We start from the raw sequence: 12,928 nt of genomic DNA on the forward strand, positions 1-12,928 counted from the left end.
ACATTACCATATCCATATTTACTCATGGTCAGTGCATTCCACCACGGGCTGCTTAATGGGGTAGGTGACACACACACACACACACATACACACGCTTCCTTGAGGTCTGAAAATACCCTTTCATATTTCTCCTTCTGGCCCAAAAGTACATTCATAAATGCCATAAAAGCCCCCTAATAAGTCAGAAGAGATGGTGCTCGTGTGTGTTAGCCGTCCTAGGAAACGCTCCTGTACCAAGCAATTACTGTGGCTGCTGAAACAAGAGCGCTCTGTGGGGAAAAGCCAATTAGTCCGTCGTGGCAGCAGGTAGCAAGCTGGCTCCATTCATTATGATCCCTCATAACACTGTGCTAATGTAATAGCACGGTGTTAGAGCGGGTGACAGACAGCGGAAGGCTTTAATGATAATAACAGGATCAATAGTTGGGGTGTTATTGCCAGATAGTTCCATATTCATGCGGGTGTGTGGGGCTAAGGATTTAATCGAAAACACTAATGAAAGTTGTGCACGTGCGAGTGTGCGTGTAATAAGGACATTCTATTGGACGTGGGGATTTGGCCGCGACGTGCACGTTTGCGGGCGTGTGAGTGTGATCAATCCACGGTGATAATATTCAGTTAACTAATAAAGCTGCAGGCAATAAATGTAATATCAATATCTGCAACTGATCTGCTCCGGTGCGTAACCTAACCTGATGATTTTCAGATAATGTGATGTGAAGACATAACCCAGGAGGCTCGAGCTGGAGAGACACACAAAGAGAGGCCTTGATTAACCCTTCTGCTCTGCTTGGTCCAAATAATTGGTCTATTGTGGTTTGAGGCAGAGGAGCTGGACAGCTCCGAGGATGGGGTAGAGGAGGATGAGTGTGGACAGAGGAAAGAGACCAGAAGAGGGACGGTCAACCAAGCAGGAGTTTCATGGCAAATAAGTTCAGCATTAAAGATGCAGTTTGGATTATTTGAAGAGGGGTTAGATGAGGTACGGCAGTAGATGGAGGTCAGCTTGCCACAACTTTGTAAAAGCAGGGAGGAGAACCAGCATGAAAGCTAAGCAATGTATTGCTGTGTCAGGGTCAACATATTTCAGCCACCGAAAAAAAATAGCTAAATTGAGGTGCTATAGTAAGAATATTTTCTCGTCATTACCTTTCTGGAAACTGTTGTTAACTGTTGTTATATAAGATGAATATTGCTCTCTCTAAAGCTGCCTGACTTTTTTCCTTAAACAGTAATTTTACCTCGCAGAACACAGGAGCTGTTGATCTAGCGCTGCCTTAACAGATTAGTTTGTTTGTCTGTGTGTTTGTGTAAAATGACTATTTTTACAAATGGAGTCTGGTTGGTTTGGACAGAGTGATATTTGGCTTGTATAACAACATTTTCCCATTGGAAAGGGTTAGGCGGATATGCACCTCATACAACCCCATTTCAAAAAATCTGAACCAACCCTTTAAAACAAAATGACAAGGCCTGGCTTCAGGACTGTTTACGCAACATGATTCACTTTGGGAACAGCGAGTAATGCCCTTTTACATCTGTAGTTTATACCTGCAACATAATTAGGATTAGACTGAACAAAAATAAAGAAATAAAAACAGGCATTCATACAATGCCCCTCCGACCCACAAGTAACAACATGAGCTATATTTTGTGCAGAAAAAGAAATCCATTACACTTTGTGTAAAGGTGGCCTGTGTTAACACAAGATGTGAAGAGTCCTTCATTTACAGCTCTGAATCTAATGCAGATATGAATTATAATTGCACTCTAACAACTTATTTTCATGTTAAAATATGGCCTGTCAAGGACAACCATCCTTCTGGACAATTATATAGAAAATCAACAATCTACAAGCTACATTTTTCATTCTCTTAAACAGAGACAAGGGCACCCACACACGAACACACGCAAATTCACCAAGTCCTCTGCTTGGCTCTCTTTCCTCCAGTCTGACGTTCTGTAAATCCCTCTCGTTCAAGCTCCAAACAAACTGACTTTCTCCCCTCCCTCCATCGACACTCCCTCCCTTTCTTTCTCTCTTTCGTCACTGGTCGACGTTGAATGGGGTTGTGAGGGCTTAGCCGGAGCATGTGTGTGTGAAAATGTGAGAGGAAAGAAAAGCCAAAAAAGAGGTGTTTGAGCAAGAGGGAGGGAGAGAGAAATGATCTGCCAGAGAGGAGGAGGAGGAGGAGGAGGAGGAGGGGAAAGGAGTGAAGGTGGTGTGTTTGCATTATAGTATATGGAAGGAGACACGTGTGTTTCTGCTGCTCTGTGTGTGTGTGTGTGTGTGTGTGTGTGTGTGTGAGAGAGAGAGAGAGAGCATGTGTGAATTATGCCTGCAGTTATCTGCATGCAAGGAGGAGCAAGAGTGAGAGAAAGTGAGCCAGCATGAAGGGCAAAGATTGTGTTTATGTTTAAGTGTGTGTGTGTGTGTGTGTGTGTGTGTGTGTGTGTGTGTGTGTGTGCGCGTGTGTATGTGTGTGTGTTCGTCAGGAAGCTGTGGTGTCCCTGGCTCTCCAGTGTTTACAGACAGGAAATGTTTGTCCAAGGCAAAAGGGAAGGAACCTTGCCGCCCCACATGGCAAACACTGGGAGAACGGCTCTACGCACACACACACACACGCAGATATTCAGACACACACACACTTGCAACAGTGTAAAAAGAGGAATCTGACGGGAGTGAGGTGGGGTATCTGGTATTGGGGAAGTGGGAGTGACTGGGCTGGGCACTAACTGTTCTTCACTTCCCTCCACACCAGCTGCCAACGCAAACTCCAGCAGATAGAAAGTCAATACGCTGACCCCCTCTGAACCTGTGAGAGCGAGGCCGCGCTCTGACAGGCCTGTCCACACCGATACACACACACTGACTGGACGTCTCCACCACCAGCTGGATTCCTTTAGTTCATATTTCTGCTGCTGCCACAGCCGCTTAATTGATTATCTAGTTGTTTGTCGATGCTCCTCAGTCTGCCGTGAGATGCAGGGGTTGTGCAAGGATTCAATTTAACTGAATTTCAAAGCACTTCTGGGGTTACGACTTGTAGTCAGGAGGTGTGTTTACCTATATATATTCTAGGGCTGCAGATAAAGCCCAAAGCCCATGGTGACATCCTCAAATGTCTTATTCTGTCAAAGGAGGGAAGAAACCAGAAAGTATTCACATTCAAGAAGCCAGAATCACAGAATTTGAACAATTTAACAACTCTTATTTATTCTACTTAATACTATTTTAGAGGGGGATGTTTTACTATAATTCCACTACATACAGTATGTTGGCTATAGTTGCTAGTAACTTTGCAGATTAAGATTTTAGACACTGTACACAGTGCACAATTTTTTTAAGTCCTTATAGTCTTGTGTTAAATTAAAATAAATGAATATCCCACTGCAGTGAGACCATTTCAATTGTGTTCCAATGCAAATTAAAATGCCACACAATTTTTATGTAAAATCAGATTCAATGTGAAAAGGTGTCTTTCTTCTCCTATATATAAAATCTCGTCACACTCAGATTTCTGCACTTCACATAGAGATTTTCTCACAATGCATAACATGCAATCAGTGTTGTGCAAGTTCTTACCATGAGAACAAGCTCAAAGTTCAGTTCACACGGATTAAAATGAAGCAGTTCATGTTCATAGTTGACAATTTTGAAGTTCACAATCCCAAAATGAACCAATCCACATTCATTTCTTTTGTTTTTGTTTTTTTTAATTAAATTTTAAATAGAACAACCTCCTAACACAGACGTTGGAGTCTGGGAAAAAAAAAAAAAAAAAAAAAAAAGGCAAAGTGTTCATATCAGTAAACATTAACGCCAATTAGGCCCATATCAGGCCAAAATCGTGCTGGCAGTCAGGCTCTTATCAGAATACAAACTATGAAGTATTGTTACAGATTAAACTATATATGCAACAGCGCAGAAATAAATTCAAACAAGCTTGACCTGGCACAACATTAAAAAAAATGTTCACAGGTTTATGCATCAGTAATATTAAACATTTTGAAAGGAGCCACCGTACATAACCAGGAGGACTTTCACTTATAATGCAGTAAAGGAACTTTTAAAACTTTTGAAAAGGACTTTTGAGCGAGGGATCTGAATAGTTCTTCCACCACTGTTCATTGTTAAACAGATGTTCTTGTGCATAAATCAATACACTCGAGAACAGCTTCTCTCTCCTTATGAAAAAGTACTTTTCACCTAGTTTGACTTAAATAAGTGACTTTGCGAGTCACTTCTGCAGCTTTTGATGGATTGTATAAAGGAGTTGTAGCATGAAGGTTGGCTACGATGATAGCTTTTGTGAGATTTATTTTAGGAGCGCTTGCCAAATTTGTGTTCCCCAAATAAACAATGCTCCTTTCTGGCTGTCCTACCTCACTTCCTTGTGATCTACTCTGACATTTCCATGTGTGTGTGAGCTGATGTGTGTGGGCTTGTAAATTAAGGACATTGCTGGAGGCGATGTGGGTGTGTGGGCGTGTGTGTGTGTGTGTGTATGTGTGTGGTTGCTGCTCTCTGTTTACCAACACACACATCTTTCAAATAAGAATGATCTAAACAGGATGAGATGAAAGAGTCCTTTTTACCAGCAGACTCACAGGCACAAGCGTATGTACACACACGCAGTAGGGGAGCTACACAGGAAAACAGTGTGCTCCAGCCGCACAGGTAAACCAGGACACACACAAAGGAAAGTAAATCTTCCTCTCACCACCCCCTGTCACTCAAGAACCAACCTGCACAATAGCCAGAGCATGGCACAGTCCCAAACCTGTGCCACTACAGAGTAAACAAAAATGGGAGAAATGTAAAGTTTACTTACTGGCTGGTGAGGGCGTGCTGTACCCGCTGATGGGCAGTCCTGGCAGGGCCGGAGGCGACAGGCTCCCCAACATGTGGGGGAAGAAGTAGGAGTATGTGGGCATGGGGAACCCATTGAGGTGGGGGCTCGGCACCGGATTGCCCTTCCCCGCCATGACGGCTCAAGTCCACCTCCAGTCGCAAACAGATCTCGCTGAAAAACCACCGTAACAAGATCTAATGAAAAGAGGAGTCAGTGTGGATTCCTGTGCGGATTTAATCCCCCATAGGTACACTGCAGGAGTAGATATTCCAAAATACTTCCAAGCGGAGTTTGTAAAAAGAAAATTCCTTATGGTTTGAAAACTTGAGTGCTGCTGTAGATGTCACCGAGACAAAAAAATCCTGTTGGTTTAGTGAATGTGTGTGTCGAGGGTTGAGTTACTAAGGAAACAAAGATAAAAAGGAGACAGGGTGGAAGTATAAAAGCGGGCCGTGGAGTGTTTTATCCTTCCTTTCTCTGGTATTGTGAAACAAGCTGAAAAGGCCTTATTTGCGAGAGGCAACGGGGAGGCTGGAAACTCGTACAACCATTTCTTATCTTCAAGATGAAGGAGGGGGAGCGAAGGAGTCAGGAGGCAAGTTGAGTCAAGAACAGGTGACTTTGATGACTGCAGTCAGGAGTGGCGATAGTGGTGATAGGGGTGCTAGTGGTTGTGACGCTTCCAAGGGAGCATAGATTCACTCTTCCACTGCGGAGCACTGCTAGGGAAGATCACATGATTCCAAGACAAACTCTTCTCCTTGGACGGGCCTCCTCTTTGCAGTCGAACAGCCTTTGCCTGTAAAAAAAAAAAAAAAAAAGAAAGAGAGAGAGAGAGAGATCCATTTAGTGCTTCAATGACAAGGTAAAGAGATAGTTTCCCTTTGTACTTAAGAGCTTGAGCAAAACAGTTCTTTTCTTTTGACACTAATTAATGGTAATGTCTCATCTGAAACGTTACAAAAACACCCCCTCCGCCTTAATTATCTAATGAAGTGTTAAAACTGCGAAGAGAGCAGTGGGTGTGTGATGTCTCCTCACAGCTTTGTGTGCTCATACGCACGCTCATTAACAGTGACAGACTACAAATACTGTGGGAGACGAGCCAAAACATAAATGAGGAGAGCGGCACTTAAGAAAACTTTGCTAATTACGCCAGTTGCAGGAGCCAGAGGTGAGACCCAAGGCGCCGATCTGGGACCACTAGAGATTACTGCTGCGAAGTTTACTTCCAAATTAAGAGCAAGACGTGTACTAACAGACCTGTAACCACTGCGTAAAGCTTGAGCACACACAAGGGCACTGACAATTTTACACCTCGAGAACACAATTATCATGAAATGGTTTGCCAGCATCACAATATATACAAGTGTAAGAGAGAAACTCTTTCTTCAAAACAGCTTGTCATAACATGAGCATAACTTATATATTTTTACTGTAATGACCCCTTTATGAGTCAGTGGACGTAATGTGCTGCAGTAAAAGTAAAATCATTGCGACACAGACACACAGACCGGACTAAAAAAGCAGGAGGAATGTGTCTTTGCATGAACAGTGTTGCTCAGGAATGTGGCACTCTAGCATGAATCACACCGGGACATCATGGATGAACTCCTGCAAAGAGAGAGGGGTCAAGTCAGACATGTTTGTGTGCCTGTTCCCACTCGAATGATTATACATAAAGCATCTGACATATGACAGGTGAGAGGAGCGCACTGGTGGTGGTCATGTCCAGATGGGTAAATTAAAGGAAAAACTGACATGAAGTGTTTCACCACATGCAGGCAGAACAGTTTCAGAGCTCCTTGGCATGGATTGTACAAGTCTCTGAACTCTGCTGGAAGGATGGGTGCCATTTTTCCAATAGATATTCTCTCATTTGCTATTTTAACGATGTGGTGGAAAGTGCTGTCTAGCAGATCGGTCCAAAATCTCCCATAGGAGTTCAACTGTTGAGGCAGGAATCAGCAGAAGCCCCACAATAAGTTATTATCACAATACTTAGGTAACAATACTTTTGTATTGCTATTTATTACCTTTTTTAATCTGCAAAGTATGTATTTGAAGGAAAACTTTGTCAACATCTCTTTTATCAAATAAGATAAAGTTTTCAGTCTGTTCAATCTCACTTCAGCCATTTTTATTGCAGGAAAATGGGTCAAGCAGACACTGATCATCCCGCTGACCAGGACTCTGCTGACTTCACCAGGAAAAATGAAAAAGCCATTGATTTTAGTGCCAAAAAGTTCAATTTGAGATTAATTGCATGATCAATAATATACATAATGATCAATACTTAAAGGTCAATACTTGCCACCTGTATATTGAGTCTGCGCTAACGTGTGTCTACGCTAAGGTCAGGATATGGTTAGATTTGAACTGACGTTGATACGTTAAAACACTGCAATCTTGGTTTCCCACTCATTAATTGAGGTTTTTTCTTTTCTTAGCTGTCCATCTATAAACTTGACTTTGCTTATCTGCATGGGTTCAGAATCACTGTTGCTGTCAAATCATCTCCGCCAACATCATTCCTGGAGATGGACAACAAACTGTACTTTAAAAACAACACATGGCCTCTTGATGGCTAAGTTTGCACTCTCGTGTCCTTCTTTCCTGTCACTCTCCTCCCTTTTGTTCTTAAAATTGAAATATCTTCAATCGGTGTCTGATTCTTCTCACTTGGTGGTGTGAGTCTTTGTCTGTACGGCTTTGATTACAGTACAACATTCTTTGGTGTGATTATCAGAAAGCTGTTCTCGGCTCAGTGTTGAACCTGTGTCTGTATCTGCTGTTCTGTACATGCATGCAGGAAAAATTAGTAATAATTTATGAGAATGGACAAAACTACAGTGAGAATGCTTGTCTGTGGGTGTATATAGTGTATATGGAGGCTTGATATGTCTCGAAATCATATGGAAAGCTGATGGTCTTCTCTTAGCCATCTTATTTTTATTGATTGTTGCCAAAGTGCTCTCTAGTCTCCCTGTCGCAGTGAGCTGGTGTGTGTGGTGGTCAGGGGTTGTGGGCTGGAGGTTATGCTTGTATTAGGCCGAAAGCTTTAACAGCATTTTTTTTTAAAGCCTAGGGGAGTTGGATATAGTTTTATTTGCTTTGAAAGTCCCTTTTTCCACTGAGTAGCCACCTATTAAACCAAAGGAGAGTTAAGATTTAAGGTAACATACTAACAATGGGCTGTAAGATATCATTTCTGGTTCTATAATACTACACACGACCATTACCATTATGAAATGCGGCTTTGATACACTCTACATTGCACATTGGTGCGATCATGTAAAATGCATCAGCATTGTCAGAAATACACACTAAAGTGATGTAAAGCCATATATATTTTAATGCAACAGCCAGAGGCCACAGATGCTGAACTGGGTCTTTCAATGAGGAACTACAACTCACTGGGACACTCAGAGAACCCACAGGCTGGAAATGGGCCACTTCCTTCACCATTATCATTACAGCGTCTAGTGTGGGCACCATAAGAGGCCGTTCTGAATGATAACCGACATCAAACATTACCATGCACTTGCACCCGCAGCACCTTTTTGGTTGTACACCCAAACCTAATTCTTTTTACTGATGTCACAGTAAACAGACGGGGATATTGTTGTTGGCTAGAAAGAAAGTGGCTGCAGAACAACCAGCTGTTCTTACATTTTGTGATGGACAGGAGTAAAATAGTAGGACCTAAAGGAATTCAAGGTTTCTACTCACATGACTTTTGATTTAAAATTAGAAACCGAAAAGCATCCTTCAGCTGTATGGCACAATATCAGGGTTGTTTAGAGAGAGACGTTGGGCTTTTATGTAAAGGTCACTGGATAGTGACATTAAGCTGGGCTTACACTGTATGATTTTAGAAATGTTGTTTAACATACATACACACACACGCACATACACACATATATATACATGCATGTATATACATACTACATACATATAAAAAAAATCTTTGCATAGGAGCGTTTAATGAATGAGGATGAGTGTCTGAAGCTGAGAGCAGACAAACACTTTCCGATGCATGTCAACAATGTATGACTGATGCAGCTGAAGCATCTCACACACATTTTACAATCTGTAGCCCTTTTTGCACTCATCCAGGCAAGTACACACACACACACACACACACACACACACACACACACACACACACACACACACACACACACACACACACAAACACTCATAACTGAGCACCTGTATAATCCTTCTGCCAGCAGTAAAGACGAAACACACACACATACACAATCAGTGGCACAAAGATCAGACACGCCGCTAAATGAGGAATCGAGGCACAACTGAGGGCCCGTATAATCTGCTGTGAAAACTGCACACGCAACACCAAAGCAGGGTAAAGCTGCTGACATGCACTCGGCATCCTCCTTCCTGTCAATGTACACAAACCAATCAAAGCTCTCACAAACAGCTGTGTACTCTGACCCTGCACTGGATGGGGCATCCATATCTGTGTATACTTCATGTATGTATGTTGAGCCTGACAGGATTGTGGGGGCTGGTATTGATATTAACACCATATATTACAATAATATACTGTCTGTCATTATTTATAATACATATACAATATTATATATTATCAACTATTTTATACTATCATACACATTATTCATTCATATTAATACAGTGAAATTATATATATCCTATACCAGGCTCTCTCTATATAAATATATGTATATGTATATAATATAATATATATATATGTATATATATATATATATATATCATAATATAGGAATCATAATAACAATCTATCAGTTTTTTGTATTTACATATGTGGTTCTAATATAAATAACTGCTATTTTCTTTATTTATGTTGTCTTTCTTTGTTCTGTTTTTATTGTATCCTGTCTGCTGTGGCTGGTTGCAGCCTCCTGACTGGATTGATGGGAATGAGTTGGGACAGGAGTCATTCTTCTGGGATTGGTGCAGGTCAGTATTTTTTTTTTTTTCAGTCTGTCGAGGGACTGGGACGGGACAGGAGTATTTTTGTTGGAGTACGATGGGAGAGGAGTGAAAACCTACTCCTGTGTCACCCTCTATATCAGATGCTCGATATATCTGTCTGGCTCTACATTAATGTAAAGTATATGCACATATAAACACAAGAACAGACATCCATAATTGTCTTTTACTCCTTGTCTCTTCACACACATATCTCTATTCTCTCACTCCCGAATGCACGCACGCACACACACTAATCTCCCCTCCATTCCTCTGTCTGTCTCCGAGTGCCTCCCATCGTATGATGTATGTGTTCTATATGATACGGCTGACACACAAGGTCGTTGATATGGAGGAGAAGAAAAGGGAGCAGTTGTGTGCATAATCCTGCAAGGTTGCTGGTCTTCATTGTAGTATAGATGTGCTCAAGTACTGTCAAGGCCGACAAGACATGTCTCATATAAACATGCATAAGTAAAGCAGAAGACGATAACAGACACAAGAGAGAGCAAGCGTAACAAACAGGAATGTGAGCTGTACGCTGGTGTTACATGCAGGCATTAAAAATTAACTCCCACACTTACGTACTGCACTTACACCTACACAACTGAAACATGGACTACTATAGTCTAAAAACAGAAAAAGCGTCGTCTAAGTTTGAGATATGATGCAATAGTGTAGTCTATAGAAGTGCGTAGGGGCCCTGGGGCCTGGAATGGAGCCATTAATGTATGCCTTTTCAAAGAGTTTCTAACAATGCCTCCGCAGCCTCCATTTGTAAAGCGTTATCTGTCTCTTATGCCATTATACGCTGCAGCTAGCCCATATCTGCCAAAGACATTTCAACATACTCAAGAGCAAACAGACAAGGTGCTGTATGGAGGGCAACTCCTGAGGGAATGCATGTGATCACTTACAGGAGGAGGACAAGTAAACAAACAATCTGGGTCACTTGGTCTTAACTCTGTGTTTGGCACGTAACAGGCAGAGAGAACGGGGGGAGGTCAGAGGTCATGAGGTGTGAGAGACTGTAATCGGTTGTGACAGCAAACGCTGAATTAATAATCGGAAAAAGCAAATGGCAGCGTCGGGTCAAGGTGGACGGACCGACAACACGACAAACACAGCCACGGGGGACGGCAAATGCAACGCATGACATACAGAGATACGCCGGTGTGTACATAAATAGAACGTGATGCACGTTTGAGCACACACACACACACATGCAGGGATGAGTGCACGTACGAAGTTCAAAAAGGTCCCTGACAGAAAGCACAACAGACACTGGTTGTTGTCAAGGCTTGGGGGAAAAAACAGTTTGACTCTTGAGATAATAACACACAAGTATGAACACATGCATACACACCATCTATAATCTATATCTCTCCTGATGGCCAATTATCCATGATGCGGGTGCTGCTGGTGCTACACATCTCTCTGATAAGAGCAGCTGGCGGTCAGTGGCAGCAGCACCACACTTCAATGTGTTACTAATACTACAGTTCAGAGGAGTTAGTCACAAGGCTGTGTTAATGTTACATCCTACAGTATGATTACAGAGGATAGTTTCATCTAGCGTGTGTCCTTTAGCTGCCAATAAGAGCAGTTTTCAACCTAAAAGAAAAAATATATACACAATTTTTCCTTTTTTTTAATATCTCCCACATACTAGGGGCAGCAGTAGCTCAGTCTATAAGGACTTGACTTGGGAACCGGAGGGTCACCAGTTCAACTGGAAGTTGGAGAGGTGCCTGTTCACCTCCTGGGCAATGCCAAGGCACCCTTGAGCAAGGTCCCTAAATGCTCAGTCAACCTGACTGTAATTATATGTATGTGTGTAGCCCCCTCGCTCTAACATCTCTCTGATGCATGTCTATAGGTCCTGTTTGTGCATGTGTGTGTATTTCGGGTCTATTTGTATATAAAAATTACAACAGAGTGAAAAATGTAATTTCTCCTGGGGATTAATAAGGTATTCTTTCTTCTTCTTCTTCTTCTTCTTCTTCTTCATATAACTTTGCCAACAACGGCTACCTTTCAGCAACTCTGAGAGGACACTCTACCTGAAATTGGAATTTATTGAAGGATAGCCCCTTGAGATGTAGCATCTCATTTTCAAGGGGGTCTGAAAAATATGTCAAATAATATCATGCTGTGAATTCATCACATTCCTTGTCTTTCCGTTCATTCTTTGAAGAGTCTGGCATTACGGTGCAGAAGTCACAGACAATGTGCTGTCAGGTTCATGCAGCACAATAACTCGATTCTCTCTCAGTATTTCATGATATTGCACTGTTTTTTCAATGTTTAGTGTGTGTTTTGTGCTGCTGTCAAGTCAGTGAAGACCTGTTTCAGTTGTTAGCCTGCTTGGAAATTATCTTTGGCAAGTGTTAAGCCAACTGGTTAGCCATGCTAGCTTGTCTTGTGTTATTGTGAACACACAGTTATTGTGGTTACAACAGTAGCTTAGTATTCACACAGTGACAGAGAAAGTTTGCTTATTTTACGGTCCAGGTAAAAGGAAAAATAGATGGTTTGTATTCTGGGGTGAACTGTCCCTTTAACTCCTCAGACAACACTGCCAATATTATTTCTCCTAGACATAGCAAGTGAAAACGTGTGCATTACAGTGAACTGATGATAATGGCAGTGCTCAGTGAAATGTAGTTCAGCTCACAACAGCCTGAGGTAACAAATATTGAAGAACAATAAACACAGTATCAAGTCAATTGCTGTCATGTTGTTATATGATACCTGCTACTTTATGAATGTTATTCCTTTCCTGTAGGCATATCATTTGAATATCACCAATGTGTTTCACCTGCTGTTTCAAATGACAGGCATGCTGCTTCATACAGACTTATGCTCGTAATTGTCTTTGGTTTTTCCACCGTGAGGAGGACATATTTCACCATTTAAGGTTGAGAGACAGGGGGACTTTCTCCATAATGGCCTAAACATAAAACCCACATGGATTTGTACAAAACCCTCTCCGCAGGCTGCTGGCTCGGAGTGGCTGTCGGTCTTTAACAGCACAGAGTGGGCTCCGACTGCAGCCTGTATGGCTTTGCAGTGTTACACATAATGGAAGTCGC

At 42.0% G+C, this 12,928-nt stretch overlaps 1 protein-coding gene across 4 annotated transcripts in view; it reads right to left on the minus strand.

Annotated features, from left to right (window-relative positions):
• raraa (retinoic acid receptor, alpha a) overlaps positions 1 to 12,928 on the minus strand; it is a 196,720-nt gene that overhangs the window by 98,313 nt on the left and 85,479 nt on the right. For all 4 annotated transcript variants that reach the window (XM_084741513.1, XM_084741514.1, XM_084741512.1 and 1 more), the window contains one exon: positions 4,836 to 5,655. In XM_084741513.1, the coding sequence (XP_084597639.1) occupies positions 4,836 to 4,989 (154 nt within the window). In that variant the 5' untranslated portion in view covers positions 4,990 to 5,655. The remainder of the gene's footprint in view (positions 1 to 4,835; positions 5,656 to 12,928) is intronic.

The sequence above is a fragment of the Lutjanus erythropterus genome, chromosome 17 (genome assembly GCF_056507025.1).
Source record: "Lutjanus erythropterus isolate fLutEry1 chromosome 17, fLutEry1.hap2, whole genome shotgun sequence".
Classification (NCBI taxonomy): Eukaryota; Metazoa; Chordata; class Actinopteri; order Lutjaniformes; family Lutjanidae; genus Lutjanus; species Lutjanus erythropterus.